The 13,499-nt window shown below is 44.8% G+C and overlaps 1 protein-coding gene across 1 annotated transcript in view; it reads right to left on the bottom strand.

Annotated features, from left to right (window-relative positions):
* The window catches only part of CDC34 (cell division cycle 34, ubiquitin conjugating enzyme), a 37,827-nt gene that overhangs the window by 22,571 nt on the left and 1,757 nt on the right, over nt 1-13,499 (bottom strand). Inside the window, 1 exon segment of the mRNA XM_075337882.1 lies at nt 10,475-10,561. Within this exon segment, the coding sequence (XP_075193997.1) occupies nt 10,475-10,561 (87 nt within the window).

Raw genomic sequence — 13,499 nt, forward strand, 5'->3', positions numbered from 1 at the left:
GCTTTTCTGCCAGAGAGGGTTGCTCCTCTGATACTGGCGGATTGAGATCCAGTACTGAATTAATGGACGAAATCAAATCACTAATATGTGAGTCACTTTCGGACAGATCAATGGGGCACATGGAGTTAGCCTCCGAGCCCCCTGTAAAGGCATCCTCCTCGTCCTGCGAGTCAGCTTCTGAAAAAGAGACGCGGGACGAGGAAGGAGAGGGAGCCCTGCGTCTCCTCTTAGGAGGACGGGGTCTGGGACCAGATGATGAATCCTCTGAGCTCCGGTCCTGAGAAAGCTCTAGCAGCAGAGGCACCCTGTGAAGGGGGCTGATGCATGTTCAGCAAAGTCCTGGACAGCTGTCCCATGGAGTCGGCAAAAGACTGGGAGATAGACCTAGATGAGGATTCTACCCAAGCCGCGGGTACAGCCACAGTAGCCGGAGCAGCCGGAGAGACCACTGGGGGTGCGATTCCAGGCTGAGGCATCGTCAGGTTAGAGCAGGCATCACAATGTGGATAGGTGCTCGGTTCAGGCAGTAGGAGCTTACATGCAGCGCATACTGAATACAGCTTTGGAGCCTTGCTCCTCGTGTGAGACATGCTGCTGGAGTGGGGGCTCTGCCAGAGAATGACCCCCAGAGAGTATATACAGAGGTCCACAACCAGAGGTTGTGGCTTACCCGACCGCTGGAGCGGTGTTGTGTGCCCTCCAGATCCTGAAGCCCGGACCTCCAAGCACCTCAGCAGGGATGCTGCAGACCAGTGCTGATCGCAGGGAAAACCGCTGAGAAAATGGCCACCGGAGCAAAGAGAGGGGGCGGGACTCTCTCTGAGAGCGGGATCTGGAGGGCCATAGAGACTTACAGGGGAGGAGACATGTACCCAGTGAGGAGTGTCCCTCCCCTGTGCAGAACGGCCGCTGGGCGGAGCCGCGCTGTCCCTCTGCATGAATGACATGCGAGGGCAGTGAAACCGAAAGTAGGCCTCCGGCGAAGCCGGGGCCTAAATTTGAGCTGTGCGGCCGGCGCGCAGGCACCATCGGCGCGGTTCTCAGGCGACAGCCAGAGAACCCGCCGGAAATGTCATAAAACTCACTCAGCACACTCTCCCACAACAATAAAGTACAGGGACCCCCAATATATAAACGTCTCAGGTACTTAGCTTGCTGAGACGCAGGGTTCCAAGTCCCTGGGGATGAGTGCTCCGGTCCAGCAGGATCCTGAAGGGCTGCGGATGGAGACCGGTCTCCTGCCAAGCATGGAGAACCGTGCTGGCTCCCACTTCAAGCCAGAGCCCAGGAGGGATGGTGAAGGAGCACGGCATGTAAGGCTCCAGCCTTGGAATCAACCTTAACAGCACCGCCGACACAGTGGGGTGAGAAGGGACATGCCGGGGGTCCAGGCTTGGACCCGCTTTTCTTCAAACTCTTTCCAAAAATCAAAAATCAGATGAGAATGCATGTGTGGATGTATGCCTCCTGAACACAAAGCGATAAACTGGCTAGATCTGGTTCTCCAGGGGGTGTATAAGCTCAGAGGGAGGAGCTACACTTTTGAGTGTAGTACTTTGTGTGTCCTCCGGAGACAGAAGCTATACACCCAATGTCTGGGTCTCCCATAGGAACGATAAAGAAATGAAAAAATAAATATACATTTTTCCCAACATGTTGCTTTTCCCCAAAATTTTAACTTTTCACAAGGGTACCAGGAGAAAATGGACCATACACTTTGTTTTACAATTTCTCCTGAATACACTGATACCTAATATGTGGTTGAAAACTACTTTTGAGGCACAGTGCAAAGCTGAGAAGGCAAGGAGCACCATATTGGACTTCAGATTTTGCTGGAATGGTATGAGAGTGCCATGTCACATTGGCAGAGCCCCTGAGGTGCCAGAACAGCAAAAATCCCCCACAAGTGACCCCATTTTACAAACTACACCCCTTAATTAATTCATCCAGGGGTGCAGTGAGCATATTGACACTACAGGTGTGTCACAAAATGTTATTCTATTTTGCGGTGAAGAAAAAAATAATTACATTTTACCACTAAAATGTGTTTTAACCCAAGATTTCCATTTAACAAGGGGAATAGGCAAAAACAGGCCCCATAAAGCATTACACAATTTCTCCTAAACGTGGCAATACCCCACATGTGACTGTACAATACCATTTGGCAGCATCGCAGGGTTCGGGAGGGAAAGAGCGTTATTTGATTTTTGGAACACAGATTTTCCTACAATAGTTTGTGGACTCCATTTTCACCCCTCTGGGCATTCATCTACGGGTGTAATGACGATTTTGTCTCTGGAAAACACCAATGGTGTCAAACGTAGTAAATGTTGCAAAATAAAAATTGTAAATAAGCCCTTGCCGTGCCGAGTACATTGTAGTGCCCGTACATTGTGCCGAGCTCAGGTTTCTGGAGACAAACACCCCGTAAATTAAGTGGGTCTCTTCACTACAATAATTCCAAACACGTGGCTGTAAACTGTGGCTTAGGCACACTGTGGGGCTTAAAGGTGAGAGGGGGTATTTGGATTTGGGAGCGCAGAATTTGCTGGATTTCCTTTTTCAGGGAGCCATAGAACTATTCCAGAGCCTTTGTGTACCAGTAATGTGGAATCCCCCTATATTTCCGTTAAGATGACGGACCTGAGTGGTGACTTGTGTTTTTGTGGGTTGAGTTGAATGCTTTTAATGGCAACTTGGGGTAAGGAACATTTTGGATCAGTTCACATTTATCCTGTGTTCTGTGCTGTGAATGTACATTTGGGCTTCCATCTACATCTCCAAAATACATTATTCAGGTGAAACCTCAGACGGATCCATTCACTAATGAGGCAGCAGAGTTACTCCAGATTCGGTTTGGCCTCTGTTCATTGCAGTGCCAGTCTTTTCAAAGGTGAACTATAAACTGTTGACCGCATTTTTGGGCATGTAAAAAAAAACAAACAAAAAAAAAACAAGTACAAAGATAGATGCAGCCGGACCACAGACCAGACAGTTCAAAGTGACCCCTCTGCCTCATTACAGTGAATTTTCCTTTGGGAATTTTGGCTGAATCACGTTTTACAGGAACTTACATGTAGTCCCCGCTGTAAGCGCTCAGCGCAGGAGAAATGTGAGCCACGCCGTACTGCGATCTTTAGGCGGCAGAGTGAACAAAGCCACAGCAAATGAAGAATTTGCTTCAAATACTTACTATGCTTTGGGACGTTCACCACGTGGTATAAGTGATAGGACGTTTATTTCTTAGGTCAGTACGATTACGGTAAAACCACATGTATATACAGTGGAACCTCGGTTTACGAGTAACTTTGTGTGCGAGCAATTCGCTATACGAGCAAAGCTTGCTGTAAATTTGTAACTCAGTTTACAAGCAATGCTTTGCTGTACGAGCAAATAGTCACCGCACACACTTCCGTACTTTCACCGCGCTCTGACCCGCTCTTGCAGTCCGCACAAACACACACATATTATGCTCACCTTACCTTTTGTTCCCTCGGCGGCCTCCTGGTTCCTGTAGTCCGCAGGTACAGTATGTGTATCGGCAAACCATCGCGACAATGGAGAAACTTCTGCTGTCAGCGCTTCCCAAAGGCAGCGCGCTGACCAATCAGAGGCAAGCGGCTCATGCCTTTGACGTCAGCGCACTGGCCAATCAGAAGCAAGCGGCTCCTGCGTAGGACATCTACTGCTGAAGCGCTGACAGAGGAAGCTCCGGCATCAGTCTCGATGGTTACCGAATACACATACCTGCGGACTACAAGAACCAGGAGGCTGGCGAGGGAACGGAGGGTAAGGTGAGCATCATATATGTGTGTGTGTGTGTATATGTGTGTGTGTGTGTGTGTGTGTGTTTGTGTATATAATGGCACAATAGGGGACCAGGATGGGACATTGCACAAGTTGTGGAACAAATTGTCTGAACTTCTATTATTTCCCATGGGAAATTTAGCTTTGCTGGAGTAACTTTGTGTACGAGCACACTCCCAGAACGGATTGTTCTTGTAAACAAAGGTTCCACTGTAGTTTTTTTTAGGCTAGCCTACTATCACACTAAAAAAATGCTTTTTACAACAACAAAAATTAAATTTTTGCATCACTGAATTTTGAAGGCTATAGTCTTAATTTTCTGCCGAAAGAGTCTTGTGCAGGTTTGCTTTTTGCAACATGAGTTGGAGTTTTTATTAGTACCATTTTGGGCCACAATGTTTTTGATCCCTTTCTATTCTGCTTTTTGTGAGGCAGAACCAAGAAACCACCGCAATTCAAGAATGTTTTTTGTTTTGTTTTTTAACTCTGCTCAGTGTCGTGATAACACAGCTTTGTTCCGGTTACAGCGATAACACATTTATTATTGCTTGTTTTTAGGTTTTGCCGCTTTTACACCTAAAAACAATTTTACAGAAAAAAAGAATTGTTTTTGCGCATTGCTGTATTCTGAGAGCTATAGCTTTTTTTATTTCTCTGCTGAAGGAGCTGTTTGGCAGCTTGATTTTTTTGCGGGACAAGATGATGTTTCAGAGATACTATTTTTATTTTTCCAACGCTTTATTGATTGTATTTTATTCCACTTTGTTTAGCTGCATAATGAAAAAGCATATTTGCTGCATTTATTTATTTTTACAGTGTTCACTGAAGATATTAACTAGTGATAGATAGTTCCAGAAGCCGCAATATCATTTGCACTTTTTTGTTAATTTTTTTACATAAATATAAGTATTTATTGGTATCGTATTTTTCACTTTTTTGCTTTTTATCTTGTGATTTTTACAAAAAAATATTTATCACTTTTTATTTCATCCATTTCTGGGACATTAACTTATTACACCGATTGCTGGTATAATCCATTGCAATGCACTAGTAGTCAGTTTTACAATCAGGGAAGGCCTGGCTCAACTGTAAAGCAGTGCTCAGGAGAAAGAAAGACACTAGTAATAGAAAAATAACTCCGGCACTCAAAACGGGACAAGAGAAAGTAAAATTCAGATGCTTTTTTGCTCAGTATTAATATTTATTCTTATTTTTATTATTACTCAAAAAATTATGTCCATAAGTGATAATGGTGTTAATAATATCAACGTTTCGACAGAATCTGTCTTTTCAAAAGACTATCAGTAAAGACAAGTGTAATGCAGAGAAAAAACAAATGAACACGTAAATGACTCGTACGATATCGTCTGCTGCAGCTAATCCGGGTAAGATCAGCTCTTCTCCAGTCCTGTTGTGACCGCGCGCGCTCCCGCGGTCATAACGAGATCTGAAGAAGCGAGGGCGCATGCGCTGCCCTCTCATGCACAATACTAGGTACTGCGGGCTTCAGAAACACAGCGCTGGAGATAAGCGCTATGCGCAGGCACCAACTCCGATGCAGTGTTACTGAATAGAGAAATGTACATACAGCCAGAGAGAGAGCGGAACAGGCGGAGGGGGTGGCGGGAATCCATGTGCATAACCCGCCCAGATATTATCAGTAGAGGTGCAACAGTGAGTCAAAAAGAGGATGAATTTTTAAACTTCACAAACTTGGATTTCACAGCCTAAACATCCGAGCTGCCCACTAATGGTATGTACAACCTGTGCCTGCACTGGCTTTACCTTATGTACGAAAATCCTGATGTTTGGTTCACTTTAAGGGAAAATCTAGCCGCCGCGTCTCTCTCTATCTGCACCCCAAATATTTAACACTCGATTTCACTACGTTAGGGTGCATTTTAGGATCATCCTGAAATTTCACCCCAAAGCCAAATATCTATTACTTTTTGCAAGTGGTGTAATCTAATATCTGGAAAAATGGTGCTCAAACTCCATATCTGAGTATGTTAGGATCACTGCTGTTTTTGTACATAGTAATCTTTATTTCTATAGCGCCAACATATTCCGCAGCGCTTTACAATTCAGGAGGAGAATATACAAACAAGTAACAGTTATAAAAAATACAATATTTAGAGGGGGGGGGGGGGGAAGAAAAACAACCCTGCTCCTGAGAGCTTACAATCTACAAGGAGATATGGGGGGGGGGGGTTGCGAGGGCAAGGTACAAGTGCTTATTTGCAATGACAACCCAGCCATCTCACTGAAATGGGGGATGGTTTCCTGGACCAGTTGGCCAGAGCCTTGAGATGCATTTGGGTGCCATGGAGTTTGATGTGGAGTTATGTTGTGAGAAGTTGTAGAGGGACTATGTGAAACAAATCTGATTAGGGAGTGTGATAGGCCGCCCTAAAAAGATGCGTCTTTAGGGTGCGCCTGAAGCTGAGTAAGTTGTGATTTGTCCTAACTTCTTGGGGTAGAGCGTTCCAGAGGGTTGGTGCAGCTCGGAAGAAGTCTTGGATCCGGGAGTGGGAGGTTCGAATTAGTGTGGATGTTAGTCGAAAGTCGTTTGCAGAGTGTAGAGAACGGGTGGGGTGATAGACAGAGAGGAGGGTGGAGATGTTGGGGGGTGCCACACTGTGGAGAGCTTTGTGGGTGAGAACAAGCAATTTGAATTGGATCCTATGATATATGGGCAGCCAGTGCAATGACTGGCACAGAGCAGTGGCATCCGAGTAGCGGTTAGCCAGATAGGTGACCCTTGCTGCTGCATTAAGGATGAACTGTAGAGGGGAGAGTCTAGTTAGGGGGAGACCAATTAATAGAGAGTTACAGTAGTCAAGGCGAGAGTGGATCAGGGCCACGGTGAGGGTTTTTGTCGTTTCCATTGTGAGAAAGGGGTGGATTCTAGAGATAATCTTGAGGTGCAAGCGGCAGGTGCGGGCAAGAGATTGTATGTGGGAGGGGAAGGAGAGATCAGTGTCAAGTATAACACCCAGACAGCGGGCTTGCTGCCTAGGAGTTATTGTGGTTTCACACACAGAGAGGGTAATGTCATGTTTAGGAAGGTTGGAGGATGGAGGAAAAAGAAGAAGTTCAGTTTTTGAAAGGTTAAGTTTCAGATAGAGAGCAGACATGATATTGCAAACTGCAGTCAGGCAGTCACTTGTGTTCTGTAGTACAGCGGGGGTGAGCTCAGGGGATGAGGTGTATAGCTGTGTGTCATCAGCATAAAGATGGTACTGAAAGCCAAATCTGCTGATGGCCATTCCAATTGGGGCAGTGTAGAGGGAGAAAAGAAGAGGGCCGAGGACTGAACCTTGAGGGACCCCCAACAGTGAGAGGAAGAGGAGAAGATGTGGAGCCAGCAAATGATACACTGAATGAACGGCCAGAAAGATAGGAAGAGAACCAGGAAAGAACAGTGTCCTTTAGGCCGATAGAATGGAGCATAGAGAGAAGGAGATGGTGGTCAACAGTGTCGAAGGCGGCAGAGGTCAAGAAGGATAAGCAGAGAGTGGTCACCGTTACGTTTTGCTGTCAAAAGGTCATTGGTCACTTTGACAAGGGCAGTTTCTGTTGAGTGTAAAGGATGGAGGCCAGACTGTAAAGGATCTAGAAGAGAGTGAGTGGAAAGGTAGCGAGTGAGATGAGAGTAGACCAGGCGCTCTAAGAGTTTGGAGATGAAGGAGAGATTGGAGACTGGTCTGTAGTTGCTTGTGCAGGACGGATCAAGAGAAGGATTTTTTAATAATGGAGTAATGATAGAGTGTTTGAGGGAGGAAGGGAAGATACCAGAAGAGAGAGAGATTGGAGATTTTAGTTAGGTGAGTGGTGACAACCGGAGAGAGGGACTGGAGTAGAGGTGAGGGGAAGGGATCAGTAGGGCAAGTGGTAGGACGAGAAGAGGATAGGAGCCTGGAGACTTCCTCCTCTGTGACTGGGTCAAATGTGGAAAGTGAGCTGGATGGGATAAGGGGAGGGATGGGATTCACAACGCTTGGTGGCTGGGAGCTGATCTCTCTGCGGATGTTTTCTATTTTCTCTGTGAAATACATGGCCAGGTCATCAGCATGAAGGTCTGTGATAGGGGTCTGTAAATTGGGACTGAGGAGGGAGTGAAAGGTGTCGAAGAGCTTTTTTGGATTGTTGGCTAGTGAGGAGATAAGGGTGGTGAAGTAGGTCTGTTTGGCGAGGTGAAGGGAAGAGTTGTAGGTCCTTAACATGAACTTGTAGTGGATGAAGTTTTCTGGTGTGCGGATTTTCCTCCATAGGCGTTCGGAACTCCTGGAGCATCGCTGAAGAAATAGAGTTTGGGATGTGAGCCAGGGCTGTTTTACTCTGTGTTTGGTCTTTCTGAAGGTGATGGGCGCTACTTGGTCTAGTGTACTCCTGAGTATGTCATTGTAGTGCTCTACAGCCAGATCAGGACAGGAAAGGGAAGAGATAGGGGACAGTGTTGAGTGTAGAGAGTCTGTAAGTGTTTGAGAATCAATGGCCTGTAGGTTTCTCAATGTGTGATAGGTGGGAGTGTGTGGGGGTGGACGAGGGTTTGTGAGCTTGAAGGAGAGGATGTTGTGGTCAGAGAGGGGAAGAGGTGAGTTGTGTTATGATCCGGAACCATGGAAGACCACCAGAATTCATTGGTAAAAGGTGACAAGAGCTTTGGCAACTAATCTGGCCGCCATCCCCTTACTAACCATCAACACTAGAAGTAGCTGAGGGGTGAACTAACATCCTATACACCGCGAACCCAGCCGGAGAACTAGCTATCCTGAAGGAAGGAAAGATGAATAACTCTCTGCCTCAGAAAATAGACAAAGAATAGCAAGCCCCCCACATTCAAAGACTGCGGTGATATAGGAAAACACAATACACAGATAGATGATAGGATTAGCAAAAGGTGAGCCCCCCCTGTCTAAAATAGGAAAGGACAGGAAAGGGGCTGATGGTGGCCAGAGAAAAACCCTGCAAAATTCCAAATTCCTGATAGAACAAAAAGGCCCTCAGATCGCACGATCTGCATTCCGTCCTATACCAGGCGCTCTAGTCATACCAATGAACAGAAAACAAGAATCATAACAAATTCAAAAAGCCATAAACACATGGACTTATAGGAGCAATACTCCAAACATAACTGCAGTGAGTTTCCCAGCTGAGCAGCTACGAGGGAAGATCCCTGCATGCAAATAAACTGAAAACAACCACAGCAAAAGAGAAACTCAGATAAGAGTAAAAGAACCAAACAACAAATAAAGAGCAAAGCACTTATCTGGGATAGATGTGGTGAGGAGCAGAATGAAGCAGGCTGGTGAACAAAGAACAACTGACATCCGGCATAGCCTGCTATCAGACCAGGATTTATATAAGCAGAGAGTTAGCAATGGAAACGCCCATTGCTCAACACACCTGGTCTATGTCCAAACCATTCCTGGCCACAAGAGGGAGCCTCCCAGCAGCCAAAGCATAACTGACATTCACAACAGAGTTGTCAAAGTCAGAGATTGAGCAGAGGCGGATAAAGACCAGGTCAAGGGGGTGTTACCATCTTCATGTGTCTCAGTGGATGAGAGCTGTGAGAGGCCAAGGGAGCTGGTGAGAGATAGAAGCTGAGATGCAGATGGGGAGGAGGGGCTGTTTATGGGGATGTTAAAGTCTCCTAGGATAAGGGTTGGTAATTTTGAGGACATGAAGTGCGGTAGCCAGGCTGAAAAGTGGTCAAGAAACTGGGTGGGTCAGCCAGGTGGACGGTATATGATCGCCACTCTGAGGGAGAGGGATGAAAGAGCCTGATGGTGTGGACCTCAAAGGATGGGAATGAGAGTGAATGAGCTGGGGGGGATGACCTGGAAAGTGCATTGTGGGGACAGGAGTAAACAGACTCCACCACCATGTCTGTTTCCAGGTCTTGGTGAATGGTAAAAGTGTAAACCACCGTGAGAAATGGCAGCAGGGGAAGTAGTGTCAGAATCCTGAATCCAGGTTTCAGTGAGGGCTAGAAGGTTAAGAGAGTTATTGAGAAAGAGATTGTGGATGTAAGGAAGCTTGTTACATATGGACCATGGATTCCAGAGAGCACAGTTAAAAGAGGGAAGTGAGGGTGTACAAGTAATGTTAATAAGATTATCTGGGTTTCTATGGGAGGTGGGGGAGGGGGTAAAGTTAGCATGGGGTGGCCCGGGATTAGGAGAGATATCACCTGAAAGAAGTAGGAGTAGAAGGAGAAAAATCAGATGGTTTTTGAACTTGTGGCATGGCTTTTTGTGTAAGACCCAGGAGAATGAGGGATTGAGATTTATTAAATAGGTCAAAAGAGCTGGGAGCTGTACATCGGAGAGGGGAGGAGAGAGGGGCTGATGTGGATGAGTGGGGATGGAGGGGGGGACAGGGCGGTGAAAGTGGACAGTAAAGGCACATAGAATGATGGAGATAGGAATAATAGTCATGGTTGAAACGGTGTCAAAGAGTAGTTTACCTGCTGCCTCCTGCCCTGACTAACTGCCATTGAAATAACTACCCAGAACTTAGCAACACTGGCACTTTGCAATAGATGGCACTCATGCAGCACCCCCGAACGCGTGCACCCCTTACGAAAGCCCCAAACATACAGTATATTAGAATAAGTATTACAGAGCATAATCTTAAGGCTAGGTCTCCATACACTTACCTCATAGATGTTTGGGTGCCACATTTTTGTCAAGAATCGAAATGCCGGGGGAGAATATGGATAATCAATAGGAAACTTTAGACGTGCCTGGAAAATGCATAAAAACTTTTTAAAAAATACTACATAACAGTGCACAGTTTCTTACTTAAATACTATGCACACACACCATTTTTATGTATGCAGCCGCAGGAGGCATCATGGTTAGTTTTGGTCAGAGGCATACATCCATGTGACACGTACTAGTGCTGGCTGTTTTATCACTGACAACATACGGACCCACAAAGTCTGTCTGGGATTACATGAAGAGACAGATTTGTACAAGACTATATCCATAGAAGATCTATGGTTAGTTCTCCAACATGTTTGGAACAATCTCCCCGCTGAATTACTTTAAAAACTGTGTGCAAGTGAAGCTAGAAATATTCATGCTGTTTTGGGTGGTCACATCAATTACTGATTTGGGGGTCAATTTCTTACTTGTTCATTCAATTTGCATTTTGTTAATTGCTAAAAATAATCTATAATAATTATTCTGTTCTAATAATATAATATACTATAATATATATATATAATTATTCTGTTATAACAACATTATAACAGGATAATTATAGAGGACAAAAACAAAGGCTGAGATATTAAACAGGCACTTTTCATCAGTGTTTCCCATGGAACTGACTGTTCCAGGGATCATTCAACAAGGAAAAAAGAAATCAAAGTCCCCCTCCCCCTTGATAGAACTATTTTAAACACAAGAAGTATGCCTGCACCTGAGTAAATTAAACATTGACAAATTCCCCGGGCCATTCATCCATGGATATTGAGCTCAGTAATTGACTGACAGCTGTATGTTATCTTTTTTTAGACTCTCTTGCAACAGCGTTGGTACCTCAGGATTGGAGGATTGCTGATGAGATACCGATATTTAAGAAAGGAAAGAGTGTGGATCCAGGCAACTACCGTCCAGTAAGCCTGACATCAGCAGTGTACAAAAGGGCATTTTAAGAGATGACATGCAACGATATATTAGAGAGAATAATATAATAATCGATAACCAGCATGGGATTCCTAAAGAATAAGTCGTGTCTAACCAATATGCTGGGTTTGAATGAGGAGGCAAGTGCAAATCTGGATATTGATAATGCAGCTGATGTGATTTTTTTTTTTGGACTTTGCAAAGGTATTTGATACTGTACCACATAACAGTCTTGGAATGAATCTCCAGAAACAAGGACTAGGGGAACTATATGCAACTGGGTAAGGAACTGGATAAAAGATAGGAAACAAAGAGTAGTCATAAATGGTACATTCTCTAAATGGGCTATAGTCAGCAGTGGGGTACCGCAGGGATCTGTGCTAGGACCAATTCTTTTTAATCTCTTTATTAATGACCTTGTGGATGGGATTGATAGTACAGTGTCAGTCTTTACTGATGACACTAAACTATGTAGGATATTAAAAACTGACCTTGATAGTACAATATTACAAAACGATCTGGATAAGATGTCAGAATGGGCAGATACTTGGCAAATGAGATTTATTGTTGATAAATGTAAAGTAATACACCTAGGACGGAGTAATCCTATAGCTGCGTATACATTAAATGGAAGTAAACTCCGGACTACAGAACAGGAGAAGGACTTGGGTATTCTCATTACAAATAAGCTGAGCAGCAGTACGCAATGTCAGGCAGCAGATGGAAAAGCAAACAAGATTTTAGGGTGTATAAAAAGGTTAGATCCCGTGATCCCAACGTATTATTACCCCTCTATAAATCACTTGTAAGGGACACATCTAGAATATGGGATCCAGTTTTGGGCTCCATATTTTAAAAAGGATATTAAAATGGAACCTGTCACCACTTTTTCGGCCTATAAGCTGCGGCCACCACCACTGGGCTCTTATATACAAAATTCTAACATGCTGTATATAAGAGCCCAGGCCGCTGTGTAGAACATAAAAACACTTCATAATGCTCACCCAGCAGTCGTGCTGCGGTGGAGTCGAGTCAGATGGGCGTCCCTCATCTTTCGGCCATCTTTGTCTTCCTTCTTCTGTAGCCGGGGTGCATGACGCGTCTACGTTATTCACACTCGCCGCCATTGAGGTCCTGCGCAGGCGCACTGTCATCTGCCCTTAGCAGGACAAATCAAAGTATTGTAGTGCGCCTACGTGGGGACCGGCGAGTGTGTATTACGTAGGATGCGTCATTCACACACGCTTCAGAAGGAGGACGAATATGGCCGAAAGAGGAGGCACCGGAGACGCCCATATGGCCCAACTCCACCACAGCGCGACTGTTGGGAAAGTATTATAAAGTGATTTTTATTTTCTCCACAGTAGTCTGGGCTCTTATATACAGCATGTTAGAATGCTGTATATAAGAGCCCGGTTGTGGTGGCCGCAGCTTATAGGCTGAAAAAGTAGTGACAGGTTCCCTTTAAAAAAATTAGTCAGTTCAAAGGTGGGCAACTAGAGTATTGCAAGGAATGAAGGCCTCCCATATGAGAGGTTGAAAAAGATGGATTTGTTAAGCTTAGAAAAAAGACGTCTCAGAGATCTCATTTATATGTATAAATACATGTGTGGTCAATATAAAGGACTGGCACATGACTTATTTCTTCCAAAGACAGTACTAAGGACCAGGGGGCACTCACTGCGAGTGGAAGAAAAGCGATTCCGACACCTAAATAGGAAAGGGTTCTTTACAGTTAGAACAGTCAGACTGTGGAATGCCCTACCCACAAGAGGTAGTAATGGCAGATACTATAACAGCTTTTAAAAAAGGGCAGGATGATTTCCTCAGTGCACACAACATTGTCGGTTATAGATGACTTAGTGACGAAATGTAGAATTGGTTGAGGAAGGTTGAACTAGATGGACCTTTTTTTCATCGTATGAACCGGTAACACTTCTATTTGTAAATAATTCTTGTTTTGCACACTTGCCAAAACCTTTTTTCACAATACAATATTTTGCAGAATTAGATGGGAACCCTGATGTAAGTGATCAGCATAGATCACAAAAT

This window comes from Anomaloglossus baeobatrachus, chromosome 1 (assembly GCF_048569485.1).
Source record: "Anomaloglossus baeobatrachus isolate aAnoBae1 chromosome 1, aAnoBae1.hap1, whole genome shotgun sequence".
NCBI classification, from domain to species: domain Eukaryota; kingdom Metazoa; phylum Chordata; class Amphibia; order Anura; family Aromobatidae; genus Anomaloglossus; species Anomaloglossus baeobatrachus.